This window comes from Peromyscus eremicus, chromosome 1, assembly GCF_949786415.1.
Source record: "Peromyscus eremicus chromosome 1, PerEre_H2_v1, whole genome shotgun sequence".
NCBI classification, from domain to species: Eukaryota; Metazoa; Chordata; class Mammalia; order Rodentia; family Cricetidae; genus Peromyscus; species Peromyscus eremicus.
Window position 1 is genome coordinate 169,841,217 of NC_081416.1, and position 13,157 is coordinate 169,854,373.

The 13,157-nt window shown below is 52.7% G+C and overlaps 1 protein-coding gene across 2 annotated transcripts in view; it reads left to right on the forward strand.

The window, feature by feature from the left end:
- Nectin2 (nectin cell adhesion molecule 2) overlaps window positions 1-13,157 on the forward strand; it is a 34,179-nt gene that overhangs the window by 13,877 nt on the left and 7,145 nt on the right. The window contains exons 3-6 of one of the 2 annotated variants that reach the window (XM_059280489.1): window positions 2,682-2,978; window positions 5,387-5,504; window positions 5,643-5,791; window positions 11,242-11,944. In XM_059280489.1, the coding sequence (XP_059136472.1) occupies window positions 2,682-2,978; window positions 5,387-5,504; window positions 5,643-5,791; window positions 11,242-11,630 (953 nt within the window). In that variant the 3' untranslated portion in view covers window positions 11,631-11,944. Of the gene's footprint in view, window positions 1-2,681; window positions 2,979-5,386; window positions 5,505-5,642; window positions 5,792-11,241; window positions 11,945-13,157 lie in introns of those variants that run through there. The other variant, XM_059280481.1, reaches the window with a different exon arrangement.

Genomic DNA, 13,157 nt, shown 5'->3' on the forward strand with positions numbered 1-13,157 from the left:
GAAAAAAAAAAGGGGGGGGGGAGTTCTTGCTGTGAATGAAGCTCTATAATCGACTGTTTCCCGAGAATCCCCCAGTGAGGGGCTGGGGGCGTGGCTCTGTGACAGAGCACCTGTCTGGCATGCAAAAAAAAAGAAGCAGAGGTGGAAATGGTAGCGTGCTTTCCTATGATGCACGAAGCCCTGGGTTCGATCTCCGGCACCACATGAAACTAGGGATGATGACACACGCCTGCGTTCCTGATGCTTGGAAGACAGAATTAGGATAATCGAGGTGAAGGTCAGCTTTAGGTGTATAAAGTGAGTTGAGGCCAGCCGGGCTACATGCGATCCTATCTCAAAAAAAAGACACACACATCCACGCGCGCACACACACACACACACACACACACACACACACACACTGCAAAGCCCTTCTCCCACACCTCAGAAAGCTCTCTGCTCTTGTGCAATAGCTTGAACAAGACAGTAGTCGAGAAATGCTTCAAGCCGGTCATGGAGGCATGTGCCTGTTTTCCAAGGCTGAAGCAGAATCACAAGGTTGAGGCTAGCCTGGGCTACATACCCAGACCCTACGTCAACACGGTAAAAAATAAACAAAAGGAAAACTGGGTTGTTGCTCAGTAGCGAGTGCCTAACTGGCGGGCACAGGGTCCTTGGCTGTGTGTCCCTAGGCTGTGCTGCACAATGGAACAGAAGTGACAGGGAGGGAGAGAGGGGGAAGGGAAAGGGTGAGGGAGAAGAGAAGGAGAGGAAAAGGACGGAAAGAGGGAAGGGAGAGAAGAGAAGAAGCAGGAAGCGGCTCAATGGCAAAGCCTTGGCTATCGTTCACAAGGTCCTAGGTTCCATCAGTAAACTGAAAGAGGGAAGAAGGGGTGGGGAGGGGAGGGCAGGCAAGCTTGAACATCAATCAGCCTACAGGCACTATGGGTACAGCCGCCTGTGTCGGTGGTCAGGCCGGTGACGTGGGGGCCACAGAGACCGGAAAAGTCCCATGGAGGAAGTTAGCCTCTATTCGGGATGAGGTCTGGAGGGTATAGAACCCCCACCCTAGGGCTGTGCACCGTAGCTAGGCTCCACAGTCAGGAGGAGCTTCCCAACGGAACGTCCCTGTGGGCACTGATGGACAGGAGGGCCTGATGGATCGATGGCCTTTGGTGGTCACGGGGGGAGAGAGGGGAGAGGGGAGGGGACAGGTAGCTCGGGGGATGCCTGCTCAGGTGGGCAGGTCCACTTGGAGGCAGGAGACACAAGGGAGTGTGCCTTGCTATCTCCCTTGGAGGTTTTTCCGTGTTTTCTGGGAGGATAAGATCAAAGGGCAAACGTAATGAACAGCTGGGGATCCCTGTTGTTTTTATCCCTTTGCGGAAGCACAGGACAGTGTGATCACAGGAAAAGAAATGGGCACTTTGTTTTTCCCTTCTGCTTCTGGGGGATGGAACCCAGGGCCTCAGCATCCTGGATAAGAGCTCTACCACTGAGCCCCTCACCAACCTTTACCGGGGGATTCCAGGCAGGAACTTTGCCACGGAGCCACACCTGTCTCTAGACCTTCCTTTTTTCCCCCCCTTTCCTTTCCTTTTTTTTTTTTTTTTTTTTTTGGTTCTCTTTTGAGACAGGGTCTCTCTGTGTAGCCCTGGCTGTCCTAGAACTCACTCTGTAGACCAGGCTGGCCTTGAACTCACAGATCTGCCAGCCTCTGCCTCCCGAGTGCTGGTATTAAAGGTGCTAGACTTTAAAACTATTTGACTCAGCTAAAGAATTTTCATTTTCTTCCAGGCTGTTGCACTCTGCCTCTGCTTTTGATTTTATTTATTAATTTTAGTGCTGTTTGTTTGTTTGTTTGTTTATGCAAAGACTGCCATAGCCCGGACTGGCCTCGAACTTACATAGCTGGGGCTGACCTTGCACGTCTGACCCTCCTGCCTCCACCTCCCCAGTGCTGGCATGCACTACTCACTATACCCCACTTTTTTTTTTCTCGAGACAGGGTTTCTCTGTGTAGCTTTGCGCCTTTCCTGGATCTTGCTCTGTAGACCAGCCTGGCCTTGAACTCACAGAGATCCGCCTGGCTCTGCCTCCCGAGTGCTGGGATTAAAGGCGTGTGCCACCACACCCGGCCCCCCACTTATTTTTTTATTATTAATTCAAAGTCTGACTATGTAGCTTAAGCCAGCCTCGGAAACTTACCATCCTCCTGTCTCAGCCTTCTCAGCAGTGCGATCACAGGTTTGCACTACCAGCCTTGGCCTGTGCATCTTTCTGATGGGGAAGTGAGGATATTGTAAAATGTCCAACACAGGCTTGGTGGTACACACTTTTAATCTCAGTGCTTAGTCAGAGGCAGGTGGATCTCTGGGAGTTCAAAGTCAGCCTAGGTGAGAACCAGTCTCAAAAGAAATATGTATCTATTACACGGGCTAGTATAATGTGTGCCAGACAGATCCTAAGCACTGGGTATGTTCTTTGACCCGTACATCAGTCCCATGGTGCGGGGACTTTAGTTACTGTGACACTAGAGGAAATGGCCTGCCTAAAGCTGTGCACATGCTAGGAGGTGAGCTGGGCTCTGAACCAGGGCAGCAGAGCCTGACTGTGTGGCTCCATGCTCCACAGTCACTGCTGAGATCTTTGTTGCGTGAATGCAAGTCCTGAGTCACACATCTTCTTTGTCCTCTCCCTAGCCCAGCCTGAGAATCATGCTGAAGCCCAGGAGGTCACATTTGGCCCTGAGGCCGTGCCTGTTGCCCGGTGTGTCTCCACGGGGGGCCGCCCACCTGCCCGGATCACCTGGATCTCACCCCTGGGTGGAGAGGCCAGAGATACTCAGGAGCCGGGACCGTGGTCTGGCACCGTCACTGTCATCAGCCGATACTCCTTGGTGCCGGTGGGCCAAGCGGATGGCATCAAGGTCACGTGCAGAGTGGAACACGAGAGCTTCGAGGAGCCACACCTGCTGCCGGTGACGCTCTCCGTGCGCTGTGAGTGTGCCAGGAGGTGGTTTTCCCTCACTCTTGCTTCCATGCTGGCCCTGAGTACATCAGTTCACACCAGCCAGACCTTGCCTACTGTCTGTACTAGTTTCTGAGGGCCTCGTGTATGTGCAGGCCCCGTAATTGACACTGGGATTCGTCTTTGTAAACCAGCCTGGCCTGCAACTCCCTCTGCCTGCCGGTCTCCCAAGTGCGGAGATTAAAGGTGTTCACCACCACACCAGGCCTACACTGGCTTCTGTGGGCTCCTGCCTACCTGCCTGCCCTGGAATGAAGGATAAGCTGAGAAGGCATTGAGAGCCTATAGGTTCACTTTCTTCCCAGTCAATGAGGTGTGAGATCAAACAAGAAAACAGAAGACTGTGACACGTGAACGGTCCCACCTCCCAGACTGGGTTTGCCTGTAAACAGTATCCGCACCCACCCTTCACTCCCCGACACACAGCCCAATGTCTTTTCTGGCTTCCAGGGACACTAGGTGGCGGTCGTCATCAACTGCCCTGGACCACAGTCCACGCTGCCCACCCCAGCACAGTTGGCATACTTTGTTCACTCATTGATTCACTTTTGGAGACGGAGTTTCACATAGCCTGGTTTAGCCTCAAACTCCCCAGACGGCTGAGGGTGACCTGCTCATCTGCACCCTGCAGCCTGTGCCTGTAAGCCCCGGTCTCCACACGGCCTGGCTGGATCACCACTTCTGGATGCTGGCATTATAGATGTGGACCACTATACCTGGTCCCGTGAGCTGCTGGGAGTGGAGCATAAAGCCTTGGGCATGCTAGGCAAGCACACACACCCCTACCCTCCCACATCTTCTACCCCCACCCCCATTTAAATTGCCTCCCCTGGGGCCTCCTACTGACTGCTGCTCTCCAGTGTTATTTCCTTTGGTCTCTAGGGTCCATGGGTTCCCCAGCCTTCCCAAAGTGTCCTAGAGGGTTCCCCAGCCTTCCCAAAGTGTCCTAGGCTAGCTTCTCCAGAAACTACCTATAGTAACAACTGTCAGTTTCATCTAGAGAGACACCCCCAGCACACTCCACACAAGAGCTGGAATTCTACCCTTTGCAGTTTTGTTTTGTTTTGGGTCAGGGTCTCACTATGTAGTCCTGGCTGGCCCAGTACTTTCTATGTAGACCAGGCTATCCTTCAACTCACAGAGACAAATACACACCTGCCTCTGCCTCCTCCTGAGTGCTGGGATTAAAAGCATGCACCAATCTGTACAGCAATTTTGCTTTGTTTGTTTGTTTTGGTTGGTCAGTTGGTTGGTTTGGTTTTGATTTTTCAAAACAGGGTTTCTCTGTGTAACAGTCCTAGCTGTCCTGGAACTCACTCTGTAGACCAGGCTGGCCCTGAACTCAAAGATCCACCTGCCTCTGTCTCCCGAGTGCTGGGATTAAAGGCGTGCACCACCACTGCTCGGCGCTGTTTTGTTTCTTAAAGACATATTATTTATAATTCTTTCTATGTATCTATGCCTGTGCACATGAATGTAGGCCAGAGAGAGGTGTTAGATGCCCCTAGAGCTGGAGTCACGGGCAGCTGTGATTGCCTGATGTGGGTGCTGGGAACGGAATTCTCTTTAAGAGCAGTACACACTCTGAAGTGCTGAGCCATGTCTCCAGTCTTTGTTTTTTTGAGAGAGGTCTCATACCTGAGGCTAACCTTGAGCTCTGCGTAGCTAAGGATGGCCTTGCACTCCTCCTGATCCTCCTGCATCCACCTCCTCAGTGCTAGGATTATATACATGAACCATCCCACTCAAACCTAGTGTCTTCACCGCCCTGCCGACTCACTGTGGCAACGGACCCAGGATCCCAGTGGAATATTGTGCCCTCCACTATGAGATAGAGTCTCCCTACCTCGTCTGCAGTGGCTCCTTCCAGCCATATTCATCCTAGGACCCTCAGTGTAAGCCGGTCCACCCTGACTTCCTTCGTGTCTACACAGGCTGACCCAAACTGTCTGAATATACTCTCGCCAATGTGGTCTACCCTAGGCATGTCAGATTGGGAGCACACACACACACACACACACACACACCTGTAGTTCTTTTCTTTTTTCTTTTTAAATAATTTATTTTTATTTCATATACATTCATGTTTTGCCTGCATGTATGTCTGTGTAAAGGTGTTGGATCCTCTGAAACTGGAGTTACAGACAGTTGTGAGCTGCCATGTGGGTGCTGGGAATCGAACCTGGATCCTCTGGAAGAGCAGCTGGTCTCCTAACCACTGAGCCGTCTCTGCAGGGTTCACACTTTCCAGAGCATACAGTGTGGCCTGCTAACCCCAGTTCGTTATGACTGATGCGTCCCCTGCCACCTGTGGTGCTAACTTGTCCCCAGTTCTGGAGTCCCCTTTGTCTCTGAGTCAGCCGTCCCTTCCTCTCAGATCCTCCCGAAGTGTCCATCTCTGGCTACGATGACAACTGGTACCTCGGCCGCAGTGAGGCCATCCTGACCTGTAACGTACGCAGCAACCCGGAGCCCACAGGCTATGACTGGAGCACGTGAGTGACATGAATCGAGGGTGGGTGTGAGGGAGGAGGGCTGGGCTCTAGAACCCTGGGTCTGACGGTTTTAGTCTCCGGGGCAGCCTGCTGTCCCTGGGTGCCTGCTAGGCTGCTCATCTCACCCCACACCCTTAGGACCTCGGGCGTCTTCCCGGCCTCTGCAGTCGTCCAGGGTTCCCAGCTCCTTGTCCATTCTGTGGATCGATTGGTCAACACTACCTTCATCTGCACAGCCACCAATGCTGTGGGCACGGGCCATGCTGAGCAGCTCATCCTGGTCCGAGGTAAGGAGGTCTTGGCGTTTGAATATAAGGCCCTGTGGTTTCTCCCTTTGGGGCTTGGGTCCACTTTGGGGTGTCACTGATGCTGCTCTAGGATGAGAGGGAGTTAGACCCGCCTCTCTCTGCACAGATGAGTGTGTAGTTCAGCTTCTCCATCCTGGCCTGCGAGTGTAGGATGTGACCACAGGCTGTGACCACAGGCTATAACTGGGGGGTGACCAGAGAGGAGAGCTGGCATAGAATCACAGAGTGGAAGTCTGCACTGAGGTATCTAAAAAGCCAACGTCTAAGCTGGGCATGATGTATATCTAATAGCTCCAGCATTTATTCAAGAGACTGAGGCAGGAGGATTACCGTGAGGGTAGCCTGTTTCAAAGAAAGCAAGCCCCAAAGTTCAGTGAGAAAAGAGAATCAACAGGCAGGCTCCAGTCTGTGGTGGGAGCACAGCCTAGGGACAGATGTAGAACTTTGTCCCTGGGAGCGGACAAGACCATGTTAGTGTTAGTGTACCTGGTTCTTGTGGCTGCTGATGTACAGACCCACACAGAGCAAGAAATAGCTTGCTCAGTCATGAGGACCACAGCAAGACCCACAAGCTGGAGATGAACCCAAGGCTGTGAATTCTCTTGAAACCTGGAAGTCCAGTCACCCAGATGTGACCTTATATCATCAGAACTGTTGTCACTGAGACATGCCCTAAGAAAGAGTGACACTGGTTAGGGCCTATGACATGCCACAGGAGCCAGGAGAGAACTGTTCTTAGAAACACCCTTAGCCAGACCTGGTTGGGGGTGAGGCAGGAAAATGACAAGTTCAGAGCCTACATGGACCACAGAGTGGTTCTAAGCTAGCCTGAGCTACAGAACAAAAAACCATAATCTTATAAAATAAAATAAATCATAAAATAAAATACAAGAAAAGGCCTAGGAAAGTGGGTCAGTGGTAGAGCCCCTGCCTAGAATCCCCCAGTGAGGGGCTGGGGGTGTGGCTCAGTGGTAGAGCCCCTGCCTAGAATCCCCCAGTGAGGGGCTGGGGTGTGGCTCAGTGGTAGAGCCCCTGCCTAGAATCCCCCAGTGAGGGGCTGGGGGTGTGGCTCAGTGGTAGAGCCCCTGCCTAGAATCCCCCAGTGAGGGGCTTGGGGTGTGGCTCAACTTGACTAGCATGTTGGAAACCTTAAGTTTGATCCTCAGGATTGAAACAAAAAAAGAATACTTAGAAGTACCATGGTAGGTACCACACACAGTTTGCCTATGCAGATCCATGAATCTGAAATAATGACCCTTCCAGGCAGGACCTGAACCCTCAGAAATACAAGAAATCACTTAGAGAAAGAGTAAAAGAATAGCCTGGCCCTGTGATGTAACTGGGCACACCCTTCTTGAGAATACACCCTTGCTGAGACACACACAGCTTTGCTCGGACACCCAAAAGCAAGCTGACTTGCCTGTAGGAACACCAACTTACCCTGCTCATCAGCTCTGAACCCTTGGGACATGTCCTCGGAGTAAAACACTGTCAAATGGTGCCACATACAGAATAACCCTTCCTCACATATCTGAAGAACGTTCCAGAAGACACCTCTGCATCCAGAAACTCCATTACAGAGTTTCTGAGTCACTAGATCATCTGCTAAGCAACTCATATTGAGGTTTCCTCTTGACCACAAGGGGTTTTTTTTGTTTTGTTTTGTTTTGTTTTGTTGTTTTGAGACAGGGTTTCTCTGTGTAGCCCTGGCTGTCCTGGAACTTGCTTTGTAGACCAGGCTGGCCTTGAACTCACAGAGATCTGCTTGAAGCAGTCTTCTTTATAAAAAGAGGTTTCTCTCAGCTTAGGGACCTGGGGTGCAGCTCCTACGGTCTCATCTAGTCACAGCCTTCTTGCTTATGCACGCAAAGACAGCAGGCATCACATGGCAGAGATGGGAACCAGTGTGTGTGTATGTCCCTTTCTCATGTTTTGAGACAGGGTTGGTATGTAGCCCAGGCTCTCTGACTCTGAATCGTCCATTCTCTGCCTCCAAAGTGCTGAGGTGAGGGTAAGCACTGCTGTGCCTGGCTTACTTAGTCGGGGCCTCGCTTAGTAAATAGTCCACTGTACATTCGGATAGTCTTAAACCCCACGTGTGGAGAGAATCGTTGGTGGGCTGGAGAGATGGCTCAGTGGTTAAGTGTGGCTTGCTCTTGCGGAGACCCTCTGTTGGGTTCACAGCAACCATACTGGGTGGCTAACAATTACCTCTTGACTCCAGCTATAGGGAGATCTGATGCCTCTGGCTCCATTGGGCACTTACACTCACATGTTCATGCGTCTACACACACACACACACAGAGTTAAAAATAAAATCTTTAAGAGAGAGAACTCAAAGAAAAATTGCAGTATAATAAAGTCCCCCTGACTCCCATAAAGGTAGTTACAGGCCCACCCTGTTGCAGGACACTATTCCTGGGAAGATAGCATCAAGCTTCTACTCATCCCAAATAGGGAATCGGTGACAGGTCAGTGTGTGGATAGCACCACAGTCCAACTTGGTGAACCCATGAGTTGTACTGAGGTCACTTACAGAAGCAGAAATGACACAAGACGGCTGCATCCCCAGAGCCCACCTCTGCATGAGTGACAGCTCCCAGAGCTGGGAGCCTGGAACACAGGGCACAGCCTGCACGCAGCTCAGCTTGTCTGTCTCCGTCTCAGCCGGCAGCTCAGGCCTGAGAGTCTCTCGGCCTTCCTTCCCTCTTATGTATACACACTTAGAGAGGGAGCAGAGCAGACTTATGTCCATCACTGTCTGGGACTTCCTGTAACCTTTGAGCCGTTTATTTTCTGAGCAAACTGCCATATGACGCCACCATATGTAATGACATCATCTCAAAGACAAGCCCCAAATTTTACACCTGCAGACGCAGGCACACTGAGCACCCTAGAAATCCAGTGGCTGGGCCAGGCCTGTTGGCACACACCTATGACTCTAGCATTCAGAAAGGTCGGTAGGGACAGGAGGGTCAGGTGTTCAAGGCCAGCATTGGCTACTTAGTCTAGAGCCAGTCTGTGCAGCCTGAGGCCCTGTCTCAGAAAACCAAGCAAGCTGAGTGTGGTGGTGCGGCCCTGTAATCACAGCGCCTGGGAGACAGAGGCAGGAGGATTTCTTTGAGTTTGAGGGCAGCCTGGTCAACAGCGCAGGTTCCAAGCCAGCCATATCTTTACAAAAGAGGAAGAAAGGAAGGAAATAAATCCGTTTGGCCGTAGTTGGAGAGGTCCAGCTGCTCTCCGAGGTACTGACTCAAAGCCTCGCTCCCAGGCAATCCCCGTGCTCCCACACATCCAGTCTCACCAGGGCAGGGTTTGGATTGGCAACAATGAAAACACAAGGGGACACACTGTGCCACATGGCAGGCCTGTCTGCAGACAACTCGCAATCTTGGACTCACATACAAAGGAAGAGATCCTGCCCACGCTCCACATTTCCAGGGAAGGAGACTGAGGGACTCACTGACCAGTGTGCAGAGAGGCATTCCTGCCTGTGTGCAGTGCTTAGCGACAGACGTCCTGTCAGTCTCCTTCCAGAGACACTCCCCACTCACCCACCCCTGCAGGTACGGGTCCTTACATAGAACAATGTCCTCTTTGCATAGAACTTACAAACTGCTCTCCAAACTATTACTTTTTGTGTATTTTTTTATTATTTCGTTTACTCGATTTTGGTTTTTGTTTTGAGGGAGGGTCGTACTGTGTAGCCCTGGGTGGTGGGGAACTCACTATGTAGACCAGGCTGGCCTTGAACTCAGAGATCTGCCTGCCTCTGCTTCCTGCACGTTGGGATTAAAAGCAAGCAGTCCAGCATGACACTCTATTTAAGAACATTACTCAGAAACTGGGTGTGGTAATCCAGCCCTGTAATTTCAGCACTTGAGAGGTGGAGATAAAGAGATTAGGAAGTTGAGGATGACTTGAGATACATGGAATCCTCTCAAAAACCAAAACCAAATCCTAACACTGTGACTAGGAGAGTAGCTAAGAGGTAGAGCCCCTGCCTAGAATCCCCCAGTGAGGGGCTGGGGGTGTGGCTCAGTGGTAGAGCCCCTGCCTAGAATCCCCCAGTGAGGGGCTGGGGGTGTGGCTCAGTGGTAGAGCCCCTTTTCAGCATGAACAAGCGTGTTCCGTTCCCAGTGCTGTGAAAGAAAATTGAAAGTGTTGGCAGGAAAATCTAGTTTGGTCCACCAGTGAGCAGGTGTCAGGGAATGCTAACTGGTTACCTGAGGCCAAGCAGTTTTCACACCTGGCCGCCAGCACGCTCGCTGGTCAGCAGCCTCCAGGCACCCGTCTGTATCTCCTTTAGTGGGCTGAGAGCCATTATGACGGCCCACAGGACTCTTGTACTGCAAGAGTCACGCGGGTGGGCGGCGAGGCTTCCAATCCCCTGTGCTGTTGGTCTCCCCACAGGTGGGGAGGGGGCTGTGGGAGGTGAGCATGAGACAGCCAGGAAGGACGCAGGGAACATTAGGAAGAGCTGTGTGAGATGGGGGAGGTGATTTGAGACCTCCCAAGCCAAGAGGATAGACAGGTATGATCAGTGCCTCCCACTACTTCCTCCCACCCCCACATTCTAAGTGGGTGGGAACAGAGGGTCTCTCCATACACCTGCCTCTCATTCTGCACCTCTGCATACAAGGGGCTACATGTTATTGGCTTTATTGTCTTATGTTGTTTTGAGGGAGAGGTGGAGACAGAGTAGCCTCAAATGTGGGATCTTACCCGAGCTTCCCCAGTAGATGTAATTGCATGTCACAGAAGTGGGTTTAATTCTGGGTGTTTGGTATAATGCTGGAGATGGAATACAGGGCCTCGAACATGCTAAGCAAACAAATGTTCTACCACTGAACCACACCCCAGCTCCTCACTGGGGATTCTAGGCAGGGGCTCTACCACTGAGCCACACCCCAGCCCCTCACTGGGGGATTCTAGGCAGGGGCTCTACCACTGAGCCACACCCAGTCCCTCACTGGGGGATTCTAGGCAGGGGCTCTACCACTGAGCCACACCCCAGCCCCTCCCTTGGGGACTGTAGGTAAACATTCTACCGCTGACCAGCATCCTCAGCCCACCGACACTTCTTCCCCCTTCTCAGCATTTTTGAGATAGAGTCTCCCTGGGCTGGGATGGCCGTCCTGTGCCACCACACCTTGCTGCAGTGCTCAGTTCTGAGGGCGCCATAGGTGTAGATAGTTATCTGGGCAGCATCAGCTGACAGCCTCTCCTTATCTGGTGCCCACCCTGAGGTGAAGAGTCACGCACACCCCTTCCTCCTCCTCCTCGCCTTCCTCCTCCCTTCTCCCAAGCAGTCACCTCCTAAGTTCTGGCCACTAACCCGTGTCCTGGGTCCCCCCCATCGCCTCCCTCAGATGTGTCCGCTTGACTCCCTCTCCTTCTCTTTCTCTCTCCCCTTCCTCTCTCCTCAGACACCCCCCAGGCCTCTCGAGATGTGGGTCCGCTGGTGTGGGGGGCCGTGGGGGGAACATTGCTGGTGCTACTTCTGGCTGGGGGGTTCCTGGCCTTCATCCTGCTGAGGGGGAGGAGGAGGCGGAAGAGCCCTGGAGGAGGCGGAAATGATGGCGACAGAGGATCCTATGATCCAAAGACTCAGGTGTTTGGGAACGGGGGTCCTGTCTTCTGGAGGTCAGCATCCCCCGAGCCCATGAGGCCGGATGGCAGGGAAGAGGAAGAGGAGGAGGAAGAAGAGGCGAAGGCAGAGGAAGGCCTCATGCTACCTCCACACGAGTCACCTAAGGACGACATGGAATCTCATCTCGATGGCTCCCTCATTTCTCGGCGGGCAGTTTACGTGTGACCCCACGATGTACACACTGGACACAGAGAAGCCAATTCCCACCCCCACTGCCAACCACACCAACGCCAGCCAGCAACAGGATGGCTAGGGACCGGTTGGACTGGTTCTTCTGGGGCACACTGGAGTTGGAAGGCCACCTCCCCCGTTTCTGAATGGAGGACAAGTGGAGCCACACACACCAGACTATCTCCAGGCCCTCACGAACCCCAAGAGCGCCATGGTGCACACTCAGGACTCCTCAGAGCTTGCTTTCGGCCCCAGCCTGGCCCTGGCCCCGAAACACTCAGGAGCTAATAAATGCCTTGTCAGAAAAACTTGGGGGTGTTTTGTGATACATCAGACCCCTCTCTTTGTGTCCTGGGGAATGAGTGGGTGGGACAGAGACCACTAAGTATCGAGCCTTGGAAAGAAAATTTGGTGGGGGCCCAGATTGGGAGATGTCACACCACGTGTGCCCAAGCTCCCCTGAAGCTGCTAGGATTTAGAATGGTTCCCTGACTTGGAGGCTCTGAGACATGAGTGTGTGGAAGGGGGCTTGAATTCTTGGATCCCAGGCCAGGTGGGTAAGCAAACTGACTTCAGAGCTGAGTTTCCTCAGGAAGAGAAAGGCTAACTACCTTGATCCTGAGTTCTAATGATCTGGGGGGGTAGGGGTCCCACACAGGTCTCCTTTCTCTGTTGTGGAGGGTCCTAGGAATAGAAAGCTGCTTCTCTCTGTATTTGAGGACCTTGAGGCTAGAGATGTAGGTGCCAGGTGTTGGCAATACCCAGATGGTCCCACGTTGATGTCCTCAAAGTGGCCTGTCCTGGGTGGCTGTCTCCCACCCTCCTAGCAAGATTTGGTCCTGTGGGAATTACCAGGAATTCTGAGAGGCCTCACCACACTCATACCACATACACAGCACAGATATACCGTACACACAACACACACACACACACACACACACAACATACATATACAGACACACATACTCCTCTAGCTAGCGATCTGACTCCAAGGGTCCCAAAGCATCTGCCCCGGGAGAAGGAGATGAGCTTATCCCCCCCACATCTGTGGCCTCTTGGGACACTAGGATCAGATGACACCTTCCGGGTGGGTGGAGTAGCCTGGATACATGCACTTCAACCCGCAGTCATAGATCCCAGAATGCCAAGCCTGTGTCCGCCGTGCTGGGGATACAAAGGTGGCCCAGATCACAGAGCTCTGTCCTGGGGGAACGTGGCCAGCCAGCCAGCAACAATGACAGGAAGGACTGAGTGTTTGAGATGGCCTTGTGTGGTGCACTCTAGCTAGCTCACCCTAACCCCACCCCAGCACACACACTGGAACCTTCTGGAGGATGCCCAGCAGGAGAGCGGATGCGAACTGGATCACTTCCTCTCCAAGTTTGGGAAGCACATTAACTAACTGCACCAGTGACACCTCTAGAGTTTTGCATCCTTGTCTGTCCTGGGCGTTCAGTGGGGGGCGGGGGGGGGCGGGGGGGGGGACATGTTCTCCGTCACGGAGGGCAGGGCAGTCTGCTT